We start from the raw sequence: 19274 nt of genomic DNA, 5'->3' as shown, positions 1-19274 counted from the left end.
TTTACCAGAAAATAGCCTTTTATATTTTTTAAAATTCTAGGTAATTATTTTAAAATATTTCTAGGTATGTAAATCATTTTTGGTAATCTGTTAATTATTTTTAAAATTATTTTAATTAGTAAAATGAGTATTTAATAAATAGCCCTTTTATATTTCGGACCTAGCCTATTAAAACAGCCCAATTTCAATCCCAATTCAATTAAAATTAGCCCAAACCTATCCAGGCCCAATTTTTATCAGATCCTAACCCAATTAAACCTACCCGACCCAACCACTCCGTTTAATTGTGACCGTTGATTTTTAGATCAATGGTCCACGATTAAACTTACCATATTAATCCTAAACGACCCCCTAAGCCCCTCATTTCTTTCATTTTTGCCGCCCTGAAACTCTCTCTTCTCTGATTTTCTCTAAGACCAAACTCTAATCGTAATCGCCGCCACCCAAAACCAACCCTAATAGCTTCGATTCCTACCCGTTCCATGGATTTCTATGGCTGTCTGAGACTCCTACAGGCTTCCTACTTCGCCTGGATACTCGATTTTGTGATTTCATGGAAGGATCTCGAAGAAATCTAGTCTAGATCTTGTTCAGAACTCTTCAAGAGTCTGTCTATGGTCTGTGAGTGCTTTCTATCGATGTTTTATGGCTCAAACCTCTGATTCAAGACTTGATTCTCTTTACCCTTATTTTTTCTTCAAAAACCTAATATTTGGACTTGATTCTGTCCAGATCCTTGTAGATCTGGAGCGATTTTGAGCTCGTCACTGATTTTTTCATAAGGTTCCCTTATTTCTTTACTGATTAACCGATTTTTAAGCACTTTGTTATATTAGGGTTTGGTTTTCTCATTATTTGTTGTTCGAATCTCTGTGTTTGAAGTAGTTTCAAGTTTCCATGACTGTTCATTAAGATTCTCCTAATCTTCCTACTATTAATCAAGCCTAAGTATTTCTAAAAATTTTAGGGTTTCCGCTTCTATTTTGCAAAAATGTTTTTTTTGAGATCCTTATGTTTTGTTTAATCTTTCTCACATGGTTATGTTTCCGGTTCGATTGCTTGGCTGTTTGCTGTGTAACTTCAACATTTTCGTCCGTTATTGTTTGAATAATTGATTGATTAACTAAATTATCTAGGGTTTCATTACCGATTTCTGCTCACTTACCTTAATTCAGAGACCCCTAATTAGCATATTTTGCTTGTTATGGGATTGATTGACCCTTGATTGGTCTCTAATTACCTGTGATCTCCTTATTCGTGTGATTGATTTCTTGGTTTATGGGCTCTAACCCTGATTGGCTGTTAAACCCACTTCTTGCCTTATTTGAAACTCAATCTGAGTCATTTATGGGAATAATTCCCTGATTTTCTCTCCTTTGTCAAGCTTGACTGATTATTTGATTATTTCCTTACCTTATTCTGCAATGTTAATTTGATTTGCCTTATTTACTTACATTATTCGACTCCTATATATACACACTCTCATTCTTCCTTAAGGACAGGAACACAATTCATAAAGAAACTCTCACTCACACACATACTTTGCTCTCATCTTGCTGCTACTTGTATTTACTACATTGTCTAGCCGGCTGAAAGCCAAGGCTAGACCACTGAGTTCTGCATATTCTCATCTTTTGTTTGTTGTCTTTAACTTCTTAACATGTTTAATTCTGTATTTAAACTTCTGCTTTCTTGTTTATTGCTGCAATTGGCATGATTAGTTCTATATTTAGGTCTTACTGATTTTAATCAGCTTGTCTACTCCTACAATTAGTTCTATGTCTTTTCTGTATACTTCTTCAAGTCAGCATGATTACTCCTATTATTATGCCCTACCCAGTGCTCTGTATCTAGCCTTTTAAACTTATGTGTTTGTTGTCTATCACTTCTAATCAGCACCATTAGGCCCTACTGAGTGCTATGAAATCTGGCTGTTATAATATGTCAACTTGCCTAGTGTTAATCAGCATGCTTCTCACCCTGTTTTATGTGTTCCTGATTCAGGATTCCTATGTTCCCAACCCCTGCTCCCTTCTCTGTGTAGTTGTTTGTTCTCAACATGCTATTTGCCACCTGGTGTTAACTAATGCACTAAGCTAAATCTGGGCAACAGGAATATTTGCTTTGAAACTTTGTGACCATGTTTCTGTTTGGTTGCTGAAACCTTTACTTCAGAGTGATACAATGACTCTGTTTACTTCTAAACTATTTTCTTAAAACTATAACTATTTTCAAGCATACTCCTATTCTTAGAACAGTTAGGGTCTTTCCCCTCTAGTGTAAGCATTGTTTAGGAGTCCTTGAGGCTTCTCTGAACTTTGACACACTGGAGTTGGCTTTCCAAAACTTGCTCACAAAGGGTTAATTTGAAGGTTTCTTGGTTTGAGCATTGCCCAGGGTCCCTGAGGCCCTTGGGAACTTTGACACACCAGGATACTATTAGATGCACTATAAGTTTATAACACTTTTGGCATTTTTGAAGGCCTGGTCTGCCAGGTTTATCTTTTGGGCCTATTTTTAGGCTCCCTATAGTTGTAGTAATTTCACTTCTGTAATTCATTATTAATGTTGGTCTTTAATAATAATTTCTTGTAAACAGATATTGGGGAAATTAATAAAAGGGAGGGTTGCTTATACATATCCTATTGGGAAAGGGTAGATATCATGCCTATAGGTTGTTACAATATCTTGTCTATCTAGATACCATGCATACATGTTGTTACAATATCTTGTCTATCTAGATACCATTCCTATAAGTTGTTACAATGTTTGTTCACTTAGACATCATGCCAATAGGATTCAAAATCGATGCATTATGGATAAGATGTTTGTAAGTTTGTTGCGATGTTTGCTTAGATACCATGCCTATAGGGGTTTTAAAATTAACCAGTCTTGCCTGAATAAGATTAGTTTATGCATACTAACAATGTTTAAATCAGTCTTCAACATGTTTTAAAACTAATCACTGCATTTAGATGCCATTCCTATAGGATTCTAAAACCAGTTTCTGCATTTAGCTACCACAATCTATAAGTCTAAAATCAGTTATTCAGCGCCTAGTCCAGTATGTCTATAGGACTTAATAAACTCAAAATGTTTTAAAATGGTTCTCAGAATTCTGATTGCATTTAGACAACATGTGTATAGGGTATTACAGATTCACGCCTAGGCAAGCCTATAGGTAATCGAGGTCTAATAAAAACTGTGAAACTACTTTGCTTATTTGTGACTGCTAGATTCAACAAGTTCTAAAAATCAATAGGCATGCTGATTAGGTCTCTATCACTTCGCCTTAACACAATGCTGCATATTTTTTGCCTGCCATGCTCACCTAGATATCCTGTTCTAGGACCTTTCTGAAATACCTGAAATCTGTTGTTTGAGACGTGCACTTACTTGCTCTATTTGTGGAGGTAAAATGTGAGCCTTTAGCTGTTCTATCCTTGGTAGAGTCCTACGTGTTTTGTTTATCGCCTAGAGTTTTCTCCTTTTAATTACTATAGGAGAGTCTATATCCACCATAACTAGAAGTCCTAAATACCTCCGTACTATATAAGTAAAGGTATGAGTAGTGCACATATGGGATACATCTTAAGGTTGCTAGAACGCTTTAGGATATGACCAAGGGGAGGGTAATTGGGTAGTAAAGGATATGATGACCTGTGCGCCAATGCCACGTGTAACCCCTCTAGTTGAGGAAGGCTTACCGGGTACTGTACAGATGTGATCCTATAGGACAACAAACCTAGGACTTCCCTCACCTTATTCACATATGTGTGCTTAGACTACCTATCTGTTAAATTTCCTTTATTTGCATATGTATGCTTAGACTGCCTATCTGTTAAATGATTAATTCACATAATTGAGTTCGTCCGAGACCCACCGTTATGGACCGCGAGGGGTGCCTAACACTTTCCCCTCAAGGTTATTTCGAGCCCTTACCCAAGTCTCTGGTAATGCAAACTGGTTTCATTTATCCTAGGTACCCTAACGCACCTTAATTCGTTAGGTGGCGACTCTTCAAATTCCATACCCCTTCCCAAAAAGAAATGAGTTGTCCTAAAAAATGTCGAAACTCGGACTCCACGAGGAAAAAGGGGGCGCGACACAAGGTAAAACAATATGAAATGTGATAGTATAATTAAAATACTAACAGTCGATAAAGAATAAAATCACCGAAAGAATATAACTCTGTACACAGAGATAGCAACAAGGGATCTCCCAGGATATCGTCCCGTAGTCCCAAACGTAAATGTGCAGAGGATCTCCCGGGATATCATCTTGTAGTCCGAATCATAAATATGCTAGGGAATCTCCCGAAATACCAATCCGTAGTCCCAAACTAAATATCCAGTATAGGGGGATCTCCCGGGATGTCGTTCCGTAGTCCGAATCATAAATATGAAGGGAAATCTCCCGGAATACTGATCCATAGTCCCAAAGTAAACATGCAGGGGGATCTCCCAGGATATCATCCCGTAGTCCAAAGTAAACACACAACAGTGTCAAGAAAAAAATCTACAGGTCTATCCAAGTTCGTACCAAGAAAGTAGAGATTTCTATTCTAAACATGCTGCACAGAATTCAAGTAAACAGTTTAAGCAAATAGAACATCTAAGTCACATAAGTATGCTTTCCTAAGCTAAACAATAGGCTTTAAAATACAAGTAGTGTTCAACAAAAAGGAAACACAGATATATACTTATTAAAAACAGGGTTTTCTAACAATTAGCATGTGTACGCGCTTGTCACCTCACGTATGCGGCATTCCTATAACAACAATATAGAATCATAAGGGAGTTCCCCCACACAAGGTTAGGCAAGTCACTTACCTCGAACCAGCTCAAATCAATCCGATCTCACGCTCTTGCCCGAGTATCGAACTCCGCATGGCCCAAATCTAATCAAATCAATTACGTAACGTAAATAAAACTACAAACAACTAATTTAACAAATAAATTTAAAGCTAAGGCGAGAAATTAGAAAAATGCCCAAAAATCCTGCTCGGGCCCACGTCTCAGAATCGGGTAAAAATTACGGATTATCAACACCCATTCACTCACGAATCTAACCAAATCAAAATCACTCAAATCCGATACCAAAACCTCGATCAAAATCCCAAAACTTGGCCTAAGAACTTTTCCTCAATTCTCCCAATTTTCACCCCAAATTCGAAATTAATTGATGAATTTAAGTTTAGATTAGTGGGATACAATCAAAAAGGGATTAGGAATCATTACCAAATGGTCTTCTTCAAAATACCCATAGAATCGCCTTCCCCCGAGCTCCAATTTGATTTTCCAAGTTATGAACTCAAACCCTCGATTTTTCATATTTCTGCCCAGTGATTTCCGCTTCTACGGTCATGGGGCTGCATCTGCGATCCTGCTTCTGCGGCTGGGGACCTGCACATGCGAGATTTCATTAAACACTCAGGAGCCGCACATGTGCTCCACTCTTCGCAGATGCGGTCCGCTTCTGCGGTTCTTAAGTCGCATCTGCAACCGCTGGTCTTCATGCCCCAGACCGCACCTGTGACCTCTTTCTTCGCTTCTGCAGGCCGCACCTGCGGGCTCCTCACTGCAGGTACAAAAATACCCGAAGCAGCAAACTTCAGAATTTGCCTAAGTCCAAATTCACTTCCGTTAAGCATCCAAAACTCACTCGAGGCCCTCGGGACCTCAACCAAACATACCAACCAATCCTAATACATCATACGAAGTTAATCCAACCCTCGAATCACATCAAACAACGCTAAAACCACGAATTACCCTCCAATCCAAGCCTAATGAACTTGAATCTCAAGAATTCTACAACCGATGCCGAAATCAACCAAACTATGTCCGATTGACCCCACATTTTGCACACAAGTCACATTCAACACTGCGGAACTATTCCAACTTTCGGAATCGGATTACGACTCTGATATCAAAATCTCACTATCGATCCGGAAACTTCAAAAATTCCACTTTCGGCATTTCAAGCCTAAATAAGATACTGACCTCCAAAACAAAATCTGAACACGCCCCCTAAGCCCGAAATCACTCAACGTGGCTAACAGAATCGAGAAAATTCCATTCCGAGGCCGTCTTAACATTGTTCTGACTATGGTCCAAATTCTAAAGCTTAAGCTTTCATTTAGGGACTAAGTGTCCCAAAACACTCTGAAACCTTAAACGAGTCTTCCCAGCAACTCACAATAGCAGAAACAAACACGAGGAAAGCAGTTAATAGGGAATCGGGGCATTATTTCTCAAAATGACCGGCCAGGTCGTTACATCTTCCCCCTCTTAAAGCATTCATTCATCCTCGAACGAGCATAGAGACATACCTAAAGTGGTGAAAAGATGAAGGTAAAGGTTGTGCATACCCTGCTCAGTCTCCCAAGTCGCCTCCTCAACCGGCTGACCCCTCCACTAAAACCTTCACTGATCCATTGTTCTTCTACCTCAGTTTTCGAACATGCATGTCCAATATCGCCACTAGCTCTTGGACATAAGATAGATCCTTGTCCAACTAGACTGAACTGAAATCCAACATGTGCGACGGATCGCTGTGATACCTCCGGAGCATCAAAACATCAAATACCGGATGAACTTCTGCCAAGCTGAGAGGTAAGGCAAGCTCATAAGCAACCTTCCCAACACGTCGCAGTACCTCAAAAGGACCAATAAACCTCGGACTCAATTTCCCTTTCTTCCCAAATCTCAAAACGCCCTTCATAGGCAAAACCCGAAGCAAGACCCGCTTTCCAACCATATAGGAAATATCACGAACCTTCCGGTCCGTATAACTCTTCTATCTGGACTAGGCTGTACGGAGTCTATCCTGAATTACCTTAACCTTTTATAAGGCATCCTGAACCAAGTCTGTGCCCAATAATCTAGCCTCGCTCGGCTCGAACCAACCCACCGGGAATCTACACCGCCTACCATACAAAGCCTCATACGGTGCTATCTAAATGCTGGACTGATAACTATTGTTTTAGGCAAACTCTGCCAGTGGCATGAATTGATCCCAAGAACCTCCAAACTCCATCACACACGCACGGAGCATATCCTCAAGAATCTGAATAGTGCGCTCGGACTGTTTATCTGTCTAGGGGTGAAATGTTGTGATCAACTCTACCCGAGTACCCAACTCATGATGTACGACCCTCTAGAACCGTGATGTGATTTGAGTACCTCTATCTGAAATGATTGAAACTGGAATACCATGCAGACGAACAATGTCCCAGATATAAACCTCTACCAACCACTCTGAAGAATAGGTAGTACACACAGGAATGAAGTGCGTGGACTTGGTCAGTCGATCCACAATCACCCAAATGGCATCGAACTTCCTCAAAGTCCGTGGGAGTCCAACTACGAAGTCCGTGGTGATACACTCCCACTTCCACTCCGGAATCTCTATCCGCTGAAGCAAGCCACCCGGTCGCTAGTGCTCATACTTTACCAATCTTGCTACAAACCCAACTATATCTTTCTTCATCCGCCTCCGCCAATCTTGCTGTCTCAAATCCTGGTACATCTTCGTGGAACCGAGATGGATGGAATACCGCGAACTGTGGGCCTTCTCTTGAATCAACTCCCGAAGCCCATCAACATTGGGTACACATACCCGACCCTGCATCCTCAATACCCCATCATCACCAATGGTCACATCTCTAGCATCACCACGCAGAACCTTGTCCTTGAGGACGAGCAAATGAGGGTCATCATACTAACGCTCTCTAATAAGATCAAATAGAGAAGATCGAGAAATCACACAAGTTAGAACTCGACTTGGCTTTGAAAGATCCAATCTCACAAACAGGCTGGCTAAGGCCTGAACATCCATCGCCATAGGCCTCTCCGCTGCTGGTGGATAAGCCAAACTTCCCAAACTCTCTGCCCGACAACTCAAAGCATCGGCCACCACATTGGCCTTGCCCGGGTGATATAAGATAGTGATATCATAGTCCTTGAGTAGCCCTAACCACCTCATCTGGTGCAAATTAAGGTTCTAATAGATGCTGAAAACTCCGATGATCAATATCTCACAAGGAACAACCTACAAATAAAGATGCCAGATCTTCAATGTGTGAACAATAGCAGCTAACTCGAGATCATGGATAAGATAATTCTTCTCATGTACCTTCAACTATCTGGACACGTAGGAAATCACCCTACCGTCCTGCATCAATACCGCTCCAAGGCTAATCCTTGAGGCATCAAAATAGACAGTATAAGACCCCAAACCTGTAGGAAATATCAATATTGGGGCTGTAGTCAAAGATGTCTTGAGCTTCTGGAAGCTCTCCTCACACTCTTCCATCCACTTGAACGGAGCACCCTTCTAGGTCAGCCTGGTCATAGGTGCTACAATAGATGAAAATCCCTCAACAAATCGACTGTAATAACATGCCAAACCAATAAAACTACGGATCTCTGTAGCTGAGATAGTCTGGGCAAACTATGCATTGCTTCCACTTTCTTTGGATCAACCTTGATCCCTTCATTCGATACCACGTGACCCAAGAAAGCCATGAAGTCGAACCAAAAATCACATTTTGAGAACTTCACATATAATTTCTATTCTCTCAAAGTCTGAAGCACTGTCCTCAGGTGATGCTCATAATCCTCCCGACTCCGAGAGTACACTAGAATGTCATCAATAAAGACAATGACAAGCGAGTCAAGATATGGCTGGAAAATGTTGTGCATCAAATGCATAAATGTTGCTGGGGCATTGGTCAGCCCAAATGACATAACAAGGAACTCGCAATGACCATACCGAGTCCTGAAAGCAATCTTCAGGATATTTGGCTCCCGAATTTTCAACTGATGATAACATGAATGCAAATCAATCTTAGAAAACACTCATGCACCCTGTAACTGGTCAAATAGATCATCAATACAAGGCAAAGGATACCATTTCTTCGTTGCAACTTTGTGCAACTGGTAATAATCAATGCACATTCGCATAGAGCCATTCTTTTTCTTCACAAATAAGACAGGAGCACCCCAAGGTGATACACTGGGCCGAATAAAACCCTTGTCAAGAAATTTCTACAATTGCTCCTTTAACTCCTTCAACTCAGGAGGAGCCATATGATAAGGAGGAATTGAAATGGGCTGAGTGCCCGACAACAAATCGATGCCAAAATCAATATCTTTGTCGGTGGCATACCTGGAAGATCAGCTGGAAACACATAAGGAAAATCCATCACTACTGGGACTGAATCAACTATAGGGGTATCAATACTAACATCTCTCACATAGGCTAGATACGCATCACACCCCTTCTCAATCATTCGTTGAGCTTTAAGAAATGAAATAACTCTACTGGTAGTGTGATCTAAAGTAACTCTCCACTCTACTCGCGGTACACCTGGCATAGCCAACGTCACGATTTTGGCGTGACAATCAAGAATAGCATCATGGGGCTACAACCAGTCCATGCCCAATATAACAACAAACTCTACTATGCTGAGTAATAATAAATCGGCTCTGGTCTCAAAACCACTAAGAGCAATCAAACACGACTGATAAATGCGGTCCACAATAAGAGAATCTCCCACAAAAGTAGAAACATAAATAGGGGAACTCAAGGAATCCCAAGATACGCCCAAATATGGGGCAAAGTAAGAGGACACACAAGAATAAGTGGAGCCTGGATCGAATAGAACTGATGCATCTCTATGGCAAACCAGGACAATACCTGTGATGACAGAATCGGAGGCGACAGCCTCAGTACAGGCAGAAAGGGCATAGTATCTGGCCTGGCCTCCCCCTCTAGGGTGACCTTTATCTCCCCGACCTCCACCTCTAGCTGGCTGAGCAGGTGGGGTAGCAACTGGTGCTGTAATCAAAGCCTATAAACTTTGCGGAGCACGCTGTGGCTGAGAAGTCTGTAGAGGTGCACCCCTCATAAGTATGGGGAAATCGCTCACCATTTCGTATGTGTCGCCACACTCAGAACAAACTCTAGGAGGACGTGGCGGTTGTGACTGGCTCGGGCCAGGTCTGTTGGATTGACCACTAAAGGCACCCCGTATAGGAGGTGCACTAAATACTGGAGGTGCATAATAAGGCTTCTAAGGTCTAGGAGGAGCTGGAATACCACTAGCTATTGGAAGAGCTAAATGAATGGGGAGACTCATATAACCCCTACCATGACGAACTGAAGTTAGGGCACGGGCACCAGAATAATGGCTCGACTCTTGAGACCTCTTGGCCTCCCTCTCCTATCTATCCCAAGCTTGCATCCCCGTTACTCTCCTAGCAATGCTCACCACCTACTGATAAGAAATATCCATCTCCAGCTCCCGGGCCATGCTAGACCTGATGCTGGGAATGATCCCCTCAATAAACCGGCGAAATCTCTCACGAATTGTAGAAACCAAGGCCGGTGCATGCCTATCCAAGTCAGTGAAACAAACAGCGTACTCCAAAACAGTCATAGTACCTGGTGCAAATGCTTAAACTCAGCATGCCATGCGTCCCTGAGGCTTTGAGGAACATACTCCCTCAGAAACATATCTAAAAACTGGGTCCATGTAGGGAATCTGCCTCAGCTGGACTGTCCAACTCAAAAGTACGCCACCACTGATAGGCTGCTCCTCGAAGCTGGAAGGCAGTGAATAAAACCCCATTCGATCCTGATATACCCATAGAGTAGATGATATGGTAGAACTCCTCTAGAAATCACAGAGCATCATCTGATGCTAGACCACTGAATGTAGGAGGCTTGTACTTCTTGAACCTCTCAAACCTCCGTTGCTCATCCTCTGAAGCGGCTTGCTTGTCCTCGGGCTGAATTAAGGCTACAGGCGGTACCGATATAATCTCTGGGATCTGATCAACCTAGAACCACTATTCTGGGGTGCGGGTGGCGGGAGTCTGTGCTCCTCCCTGGCTTGGGATGTGGCTGCAGCAAGGGGAATCAACCCTGGATGAGCTAGAGTTGTGTACATGCTCACGAACTATGCAAGGGTCTCATGAACAGCTGGAGGAGTAGTAGCAGAGGCGTATCAGGTGCCTAGGCTTTGACTAGAGCTGTTGGTGGCTCCTCTGTGGTAGCTCGCACAGGTGCTCTAGGTGTACCACGTACGCGTCCTTGGCCTCTACCCCGGACCCAGCCTTTGACGGCTCTAACAGGGGGCGCGGGTGCCTGGTCATCTCCGGTAGCACGTGTCCTAACCATCTTTGAGAGAATAGAAGATAGAGGTTTAGAATTTTGATATCAAAATCTCGCACGACAAGGAAATCAAATGAAGTAGAATTTTTCTAACAGTTACATAGCCTCTCGTAGGTAAGTACAGACGTCTCCGTACCGATCCGCGAGACTCTAATAAACTGGCTTGTGATTCATGACTCCTATTAACTTGGAGCTCTGATACCAACTTGTCATGACCCATGTTCTCCCTCCGTGAACTGTCGTGACGGCACCTAGTCTCTGTGACTAGGTAAGCCTAACAAATTGCAGAAAAAAGGAAATGAAATACGAAAGTAGCAAGTTGCGAATAAAAACATAATAAAAGAGATTAAAATGCCACTCGACATATACAATACACACTCTCAAAACTAAATCAAAACTCTTAAAATCTAGAATCTCATGAAATCACAAGCTATAGAAAACTATATAGTGTTCTAACTCCAGAGTGTCTAATCAAAAGTAAGTACAGGAAGTCTAAAACTAAAGGGGAGAATAGAGAGGGATTTCTAGATCTGCGGACACGACAGATATACCTCGAAGTCTCTGATATCACCTATCTCATTGATAGAATGGTTGAGCAGAAGAACCTGGATCTGCACACGAAAAACATGTGTAAGAAAGGGCATGAGTACACCGCTACGGTACCCAGTAAGTGCCAAGCCTAACCTCGGTCGAGTAGTGATGAGAAAGATCAGGGCCCTACTGGTTATATACATATAACAAGGTAAAACATTATGAAATGTGATGGTATAATTAAAATACTAACAGTCGATAAAGAATAAAATCACAGAAAAAAATATAACTCAGTACATAGAGATAGCAACAGGGGATCTCCCAGGATATCGTCCCGTAGTCCCAAACATAAATATGTAGAGGATCTCCCGGGATATCGTTTCGTAGTCTGAATCATAAATATGCAGGGGAATCTCCCGGAATACCAATTCGTAGTCCCAAAGTAAATATCCAGTACAGGGGCATCTCTAGAGATGTCGTCCCGTAGTCCGAATCTTAAATATGCAGGGAAATCTCCAGGCATACCGATCAGTAGTCCCAAAGTAAACACACAACAGTCTCAAGAAAAAAATCTACAGTTCTAACTAAGTTCATACCAAGAAAGTAGAGATTTCAATTCTAAATATGCTACACAGAATTCAAGTAAACAATTTAAGCAGATAGAACAGCTAAGTCACTTAAGCATGCTTTCCTAAGCTAAACAGTAGGCTTTAAAATACAAGTAGTGTTCAACAAAAAGGAAACACATATATTTACTTAATGAAAATAGGGGTTTCCAAAAATTAGCATGTGTACGCACTCGTCACCTCACGTATTCAGCATTCATATAACAAAATACCAAATCCTAAGGGGAGTTCCTCCACACAAAGTTAGGTAAGCCACTTACCTCGAACCAGCCCAAATCAATCCGATCTCACGCTCTTGCCACGGGTATCCAACTCACAGTGTCCCAAATCTAATAAAATCAATTACATAACGTAAATAAAACTACAAACAACTAATTTAACTAATGAATTTAAAGCTACGAGAAGAAACTAGAAAAATGCCCAAAAATCCTCCCCAGGCCCACATCTCGAAATTGGGTAAAATTTATTGATTATGAACACCCATTCACTTACGAGTCTAACCATAGCAAAATCACTCAAATTCGATACCAAAACATCGATCAAAATCCCAACACTCGGTCTAAGAACTTTTCCTCAATTCTTCCAATTTTCACCCCCAAATCGGAAATTAATTGATGAATTTAAGTTTAGATTAATGGGATACAATAAAAAGGATTAGGAATCATTACCCAATGGTCTTCTCTTCAAAATCCCCACAGAATCGCCTTCCCCCGAGCTCCAATTTGATTTTCCAAGTTATTAACTCAAACTCTCGATTTTTCATATTTCTGCCCAGCAATTTCTGCTTCTATGGTCATGGGGCCGCATCTGCGGTCCCACTTCTGCGGCTGGGGACCCGCACCTACGAGATTTCATTAAACACTCAAGCGCCGCACCTGCGCTCCACTATTCGTAGATGCGGTCCGCTTCTGCGGTTCTTAAGTCGCATCTGCGACCGTTGATCTTCATGCCTCAGACCGCACCTGCGACCTCTTTCTTCGCTTCTGTAGGCCGCGCTTGCGGGATCCTCACTATAGGTGCGAAAATACAAGAAACATCAAACTTCGGAATTTGCCTAAGTCCAAATTCACTTCCGTTAAGCATCCAAAACTCACTCGAGGCCCCCACGACCTCAACTAAACATACCAACCTATCCTAAAACATCATACAAACTTAATCCAAGCCTTGAATCACATCAAACAACGCTAAAACCACGAATCACCCTCCAATCCAAGCCTAATGAACTTTAAATCTCAAGAATTCTACAACTGATGCCGAAACCAACCAAACCATGTCGGATTGACCCCAAATTTTGCACACAAGTCACATTCAATAGTAGGAAACTATTCCAACTTTCGGAATAAGATTCCAACCCCGATATCAAAATCTCACTATCGATCTGGAAACTTCAAAATTCCATTTTCGGCATTTCAAGCCTAAAAAAGCTACGGACCTCTAAAACACAATCCTAACATTCCCCTAAGCCCAAAATAACTCACCGGAGCTAACGGGATTAACGGAGTTCTATTATGAGGTCTTCTTCACACTGTTCCGACTATGGTCCAAATTCTATTGCTTAACCTCTCATTTAGGGACTAAGTGTCCCAAAACACTCCGAAACTCAAAACAAGTCTTCCCGGAAACTCGCAATAGTAGAAACAAACACGGAGAAAGCAGTTAATAGGGAGTCAGGGCGTTAATTCTCAAAACAACTGGCCAGGTCGTTACAGATTGTCATGGCTATTCCTAACCAAGATGCTAAGGAAGTTTGGATTTGGTGAGAGATTTATAGGCTTGGTGTTTGATATAGTGCGAAACAACTGGTATTCAGTGCTCGTCAATGGACAACCTCATGGTTTTTTCATATCATCGAGGGGTGTCAAGCAAGGTGATCCACTCTCACCTACATTGTTCATACTAGCTGTTGAAGCTCTTTCAAGAGGCTTGAGTGCCCTGCATCTGAATCTGTATTTTTGTGTCTTTGGTTTGCCAAAATGGAGCCCAAAAATAAACCAACTTGCATATGCAGATGACACAATTAGTTTTTCATCTTCAGATGTAACTTCCTTAAGGCTGGTGATGGAAGTAATATATCTTTATGAGACTGCATCTGGGCAGCTGGTGAACGAAGGCAAATCTTCCATCTATATACATTACTAGACTAATTTGGAAGTCGTTAGGAAAGTGGAGAGAATCACTGGTATTGGAAAGAAAGAATTCCCATTTTCTTACCTAGGATGTCCCATATTTTATGCAAGGAGGAAGATGGAAAACTACCAAGGCTTGATCACAAAGGTGCTGGACAAACTGCAGAATTGGAAAGGTAAAATTCTTTTGATATGAGGCAGGGCAGTGTTGATTTCTAATATTCTGCAGAGTATGCCAATACACTTACTTTCTGCTGTAAATCCTCCCAGCAATGTTATAAATAAACTCCACAAAATTTTTGCTAAATTCTTTTGGAGCAGCTGTGTGGGAGGTAATAGTAGGCATTGGGCTTCATGGAACACCCTATGTATGCCATGTGATGAAGGGGGGATTGGATTCAGATCTTTGCATGATATGTATAAGGCATTTTTCTGCAAAATATGGTAGAACTTCAGAACAAAACCAAGTCTTTGGACTGTTTTATGAGTCAAAACTACTGCAAGAAGCTCAATGCAGTTGTAGTTCCATGGAGGAGAAATGGATCACACGTGTTGGGGAAAATGTTGGAATGTAGAGATTTAATCGAGCACCAGATCACTTGGCAACCTAAAATGGAATCCTCATTTTTTTGTATGACAACTGGACTAGATTAGGAGCCTTATATTTTCTTTTTCCTCCAGAATTTGGGATAGATGAAGACATTCACAATGGATACGATATGGTTGAAAATGGTTCTTGGAATGTAGATAGACTGTTGGAGGCTCCGCCTGAAGAATATACAATGCACATTATGGAGAAGATCAGAACTCCGGTAATGAATAATGTACAAGATACTCCCTACTGGATGCTTGAAACTAGAGGGAATTTCAGTATCAAATCAGATTGGGATTCCTACGATGGAGGGACTATCCTAGTAGGGTGAAGGGAGTGCCATTTAAAATAGTCTTCTTTATGTGGAAGGTGTGAAAAGCCAAACTACCTCTTGATGACTTCATGCGAAGGCTGGGATACTTCATGCCATCGAGGTGTTGGTGTTGTGCTGATCCTAAGGAGGAAACATTAGTACACCTATTTTTCACATCAAAGGCTGCTATTATAGTGTGGAGGGACTTCTTATTGAGAGCAGGAATGTATATGGAGGGGCTGTCTTTGCACCAAATTATTACTAAGTGCGGGACTGCCCAAGTTTTGCCTAGGATAAAGCCAATAATGCAGGTCTTACCTTCGTGGATTGTGTGGGAATTATGGAAGAGAAGGAATAGCCTAAACTATGGGAAGGTAGTCTCAATTAGCAGGGTAATTTACCAAGTATCAACAACACTTCAAGCACTAGTTCAAGAAAGAAAACCAGGCTTGCAAGTGCCTCACAAGTGGCAGGATCTGATAACAATGTTGGAGCACTATACTCCAAGTCTGAAATTTGAAAAAGTAATCTGGGAATTTCCATTGGAGGGATGGATCAAAGTGAACACTGATGGATCATCTAGAGGGAATCCTGGAAGAAGTACAATTGGTTATTGTTTGAGAGATGAATCTGGTGATGTAAGGTATGCTCTAGGAAGGGTGATTGCCGAAGGATCAAATAATAAAGCAGAGGCAGTAGCAATAGTGGAGGCGTTAAGGTTGTGTAGAACACTGAATTTCACACAGATCTGGTTACAAACTGATTCATCGCTAAATAGAGGGATCATAGAAACCACATAGGGGTATTGTGGAATATGTGGAGGAGATCAAGACTCTGATGGAGGGGTTAATGTTAGGGTGTCACACATATTTAGAGAGGGGAACAAGCTGGCCGATCACTTAGCAAATTATGCACTTGATATTGGCAATATTTAGTGTCATGATTTCTGCCACCTAGACTCACAACGCAGAAGGATAGTGAATGAAGACAAGATTCAATGACCATATTTAATAGTAAAAGATGCAAATAATTAGGAGGTGAGGTAGGAAAAATGGCAGAAGGGAAGGCTGGAGCTTACACATTCAGTTGCCATCCTCAAATCTTTATGGAGGAGAGCATGGTGATGATATTTTTCACTAACTTTGTTTTGTTTTTTGCTGGAAAAGTTACTGTCCCTATGCCCTATCCTTTGAGGAACTTCCACTTGGTGGTATTAGTACTTAGTACTCATTCCACTTGGTGGGAATTGGAGGTAGGCATAAACATAGAAGCAAGGAAGAGCACTTTGCAGTTATAAATTCTGATGATATGCAGATGCTTTTGGCAAACAAATCTGGGAACCAAAGGAGTGTTCTGGGATGATATCCAAATTCATATCAACACCTCAAGGATGTAGTAAATGAGGCACATAAGTTTTCACTCAATCCAATAGTAGAAAACACATGCAAATTTTAACTAAATCTACTGGCTAAGCTATGTACATGTCTGGTGCATAGTTGAAACTAGTAAGAATATGCGTGAAAGTCTTACCTTGAGAATCATAAACCCAATGTACTCAAGTAGATAAACAACATATACAGGGAGTCAGGCAAAAATCAAGGCTAAGCACCTTGGTTCAGTGGGAGATTACACAGACAATAACCATGTTCATCTCCTTAGGGAGGTGATCATAGTGATGAAGTTTTACACTAACATGGTTTTTTTGCAGGAGATGTTACTGTATCTATGCCCTACTCTTTGAGTAACTTTCAGTTGGTGGTATTAGTATAATGTACTCATTCCACTAGAGGAGATTTGAGGGTAGGCACAAGCATGGGAAAAAGTCACATTTTGAGGGCACTATGGATAGTCATTGCTTTTGAGACTTGGTATCACAAGTCTGTACTCTACATAAGTTATTATAGTGACCCAAGATCTAGTTTGAAGTCCAGTAGCCTTTTACCTCAAAGAGGCATACAATAATGGATCTGCAACACTGGACTGCCCAGAAAATTTTGCAGGGAACAAGGATAGATACTGCAATTTGCTTAACAAAAATGGGATCAAGGGAGGTGCTGTGGGGTAAAACCCAAGTACAATGCTTTAGTGCACTATCCCAGGAATGGTTTGATACAGAAACAACAACAGAATATGCTGAAGATCACACAACAACTTCATTATAACAGGTAAGTTAGCATAGGTGCCCAGTTTTATATGGCCGAGGCAGTGCTTTTAGTTGAGTTTTTGGAAAAATTGAATAGCACCAAATGGAGGAGCTCAGCAATGTCATCAAGCAGGATATACAAGGAATACATGCTGGGTGAAATTACGTATTTTCAGACAACGATCAAGCCAGAAAAATGGATGCTAAAATGCACAATCATCAGGTGCAAATGTTGTTGGGCAGTGCTGGATGCAGCAAATAGCCACTTTTTGACACTTACTTTTGCAACATCAAAGAAATGCAAATCTTATATGTGAAAGAGTCTAACACATGATTTGAAGTTGGATTACACACACATGGAGCTATACATCTTGATGTACCACTTTGGCAAGCAAATGTGCGCAATTGTAGATAGTGGCTATGTCTGCAATAGACTAGTTTGTATACATGTTTTAGACGTTTTATTTCATATTTTTATTAGACCACTTTGTAATATTAGTTTTGGGTACGATAAGCCCGAAACTGATAATAGGTCATCGTAAGACAACAAGCTACTTTGTTTTATTGTTTTATTATATTTATAAAAACTATCCCTAGGCACTTCGCCTAGTGGTTTGCTAAAAAAAAGATTTAACGAAATAAGACCGACATAAAAGGAATGACTTTTCATATCTAAATCATATTTTAATCCCACAAACTGCCCAAAAAAACACCCGTCTAAATGACCCTGAACTGCCGAAATTCGACATAATTCAATGCATAGCATTGAGTATTTTTTATCAGGTTGTTTCCGATGAACCCACCAAATTTCAAGTCAATTGGAGATGATGATCACCAAAACTAGACCAAATTCGGATTATTTTAGGCAAATTATGAGATTAAATCAACATGATTTATATTCTTTACATGTATCATATCAAGTTAAATCAACATGTGTAACCATGTTCTAGATTTAACACAAATAAAAATGATATAAAGAATAATTTTTCATATTTAAAACTCATTTAAGCTAATAAACTACTTAAAACCCCATCTAAACGACCTCGAAACACCAAAAAATGAAATGATTAGCAATGAGTGTTTCTCACCTGCTCGTTTTCAATGGACCAAATTTCAGGTCAATTGGAGTTCGTCAAAATCATGACCTCCAAATCTATGCCCAAATTTAAAGAATAACCGTTTTAGGTATTTTCATAGATTAAAATAAATATGATCATGCTTTCTATTATCCTTATAATTGTTCCATGAGCACAAGACATATATTATGTCCTTCCTTTTGTGTAAAGAGTATATAGATCGTCTCTTAAATCAAATTGTCCTCCCGTTTTCTACACATGAGAATTCAAGATATTACTTTTCATCCGTTTGGGTGAAATTCTTAATATCTCTTCTCATGAATAAATTTAGTGTTACTTGTATCCAATGGTAAACATCAGTTGGGTATATAAGACCTCCACCACAAGCGTACACTAATCAAGGTCAATTTACGCATAGTACATTGAGAATTTCAATGACTGAAATAAATAGATCACTTTAGTGAATCCTAGTTATTAATCATGACTGTCAATCCATGTATTATATTGGAGTAATAATAAAAAAAGATATAAGTGAAAGAAATAGAATTTTTTTTTTACGGAAAGTAATGGTAGGAAAGAGGGAGTAAAGAAGAAAAGAAAAAATAGAGAATAGATAACTTTTACATGCATATGGATAAAAAAAATTCTATAGTATCTCATAAATTTATAAAAATTAACAATTAACA

The 19274-nt window shown here is 40.5% G+C and overlaps 1 protein-coding gene across 1 annotated transcript; it reads left to right on the top strand.

Moving 5' to 3' along the window:
- Positions 1 to 15458: 15458 nt before the first annotated feature.
- On the top strand, positions 15459 to 16169 carry LOC138871288 (uncharacterized). The gene has a single exon (XM_070149162.1). It carries the CDS (start codon positions 15459 to 15461, stop codon positions 16167 to 16169), a length of 711 nt encoding a protein of 236 aa, XP_070005263.1.
- The last annotated feature ends 3105 nt before the right edge of the window (positions 16170 to 19274 follow it).

The sequence above is a fragment of the Nicotiana sylvestris genome, chromosome 6 (assembly GCF_000393655.2).
Source record: "Nicotiana sylvestris chromosome 6, ASM39365v2, whole genome shotgun sequence".
NCBI classification, from domain to species: domain Eukaryota; kingdom Viridiplantae; phylum Streptophyta; class Magnoliopsida; order Solanales; family Solanaceae; genus Nicotiana; species Nicotiana sylvestris.
The sequence above is the reverse complement of the archived record's forward strand: the minus strand, read 5'-3'. Positions and strand labels throughout refer to the sequence as shown.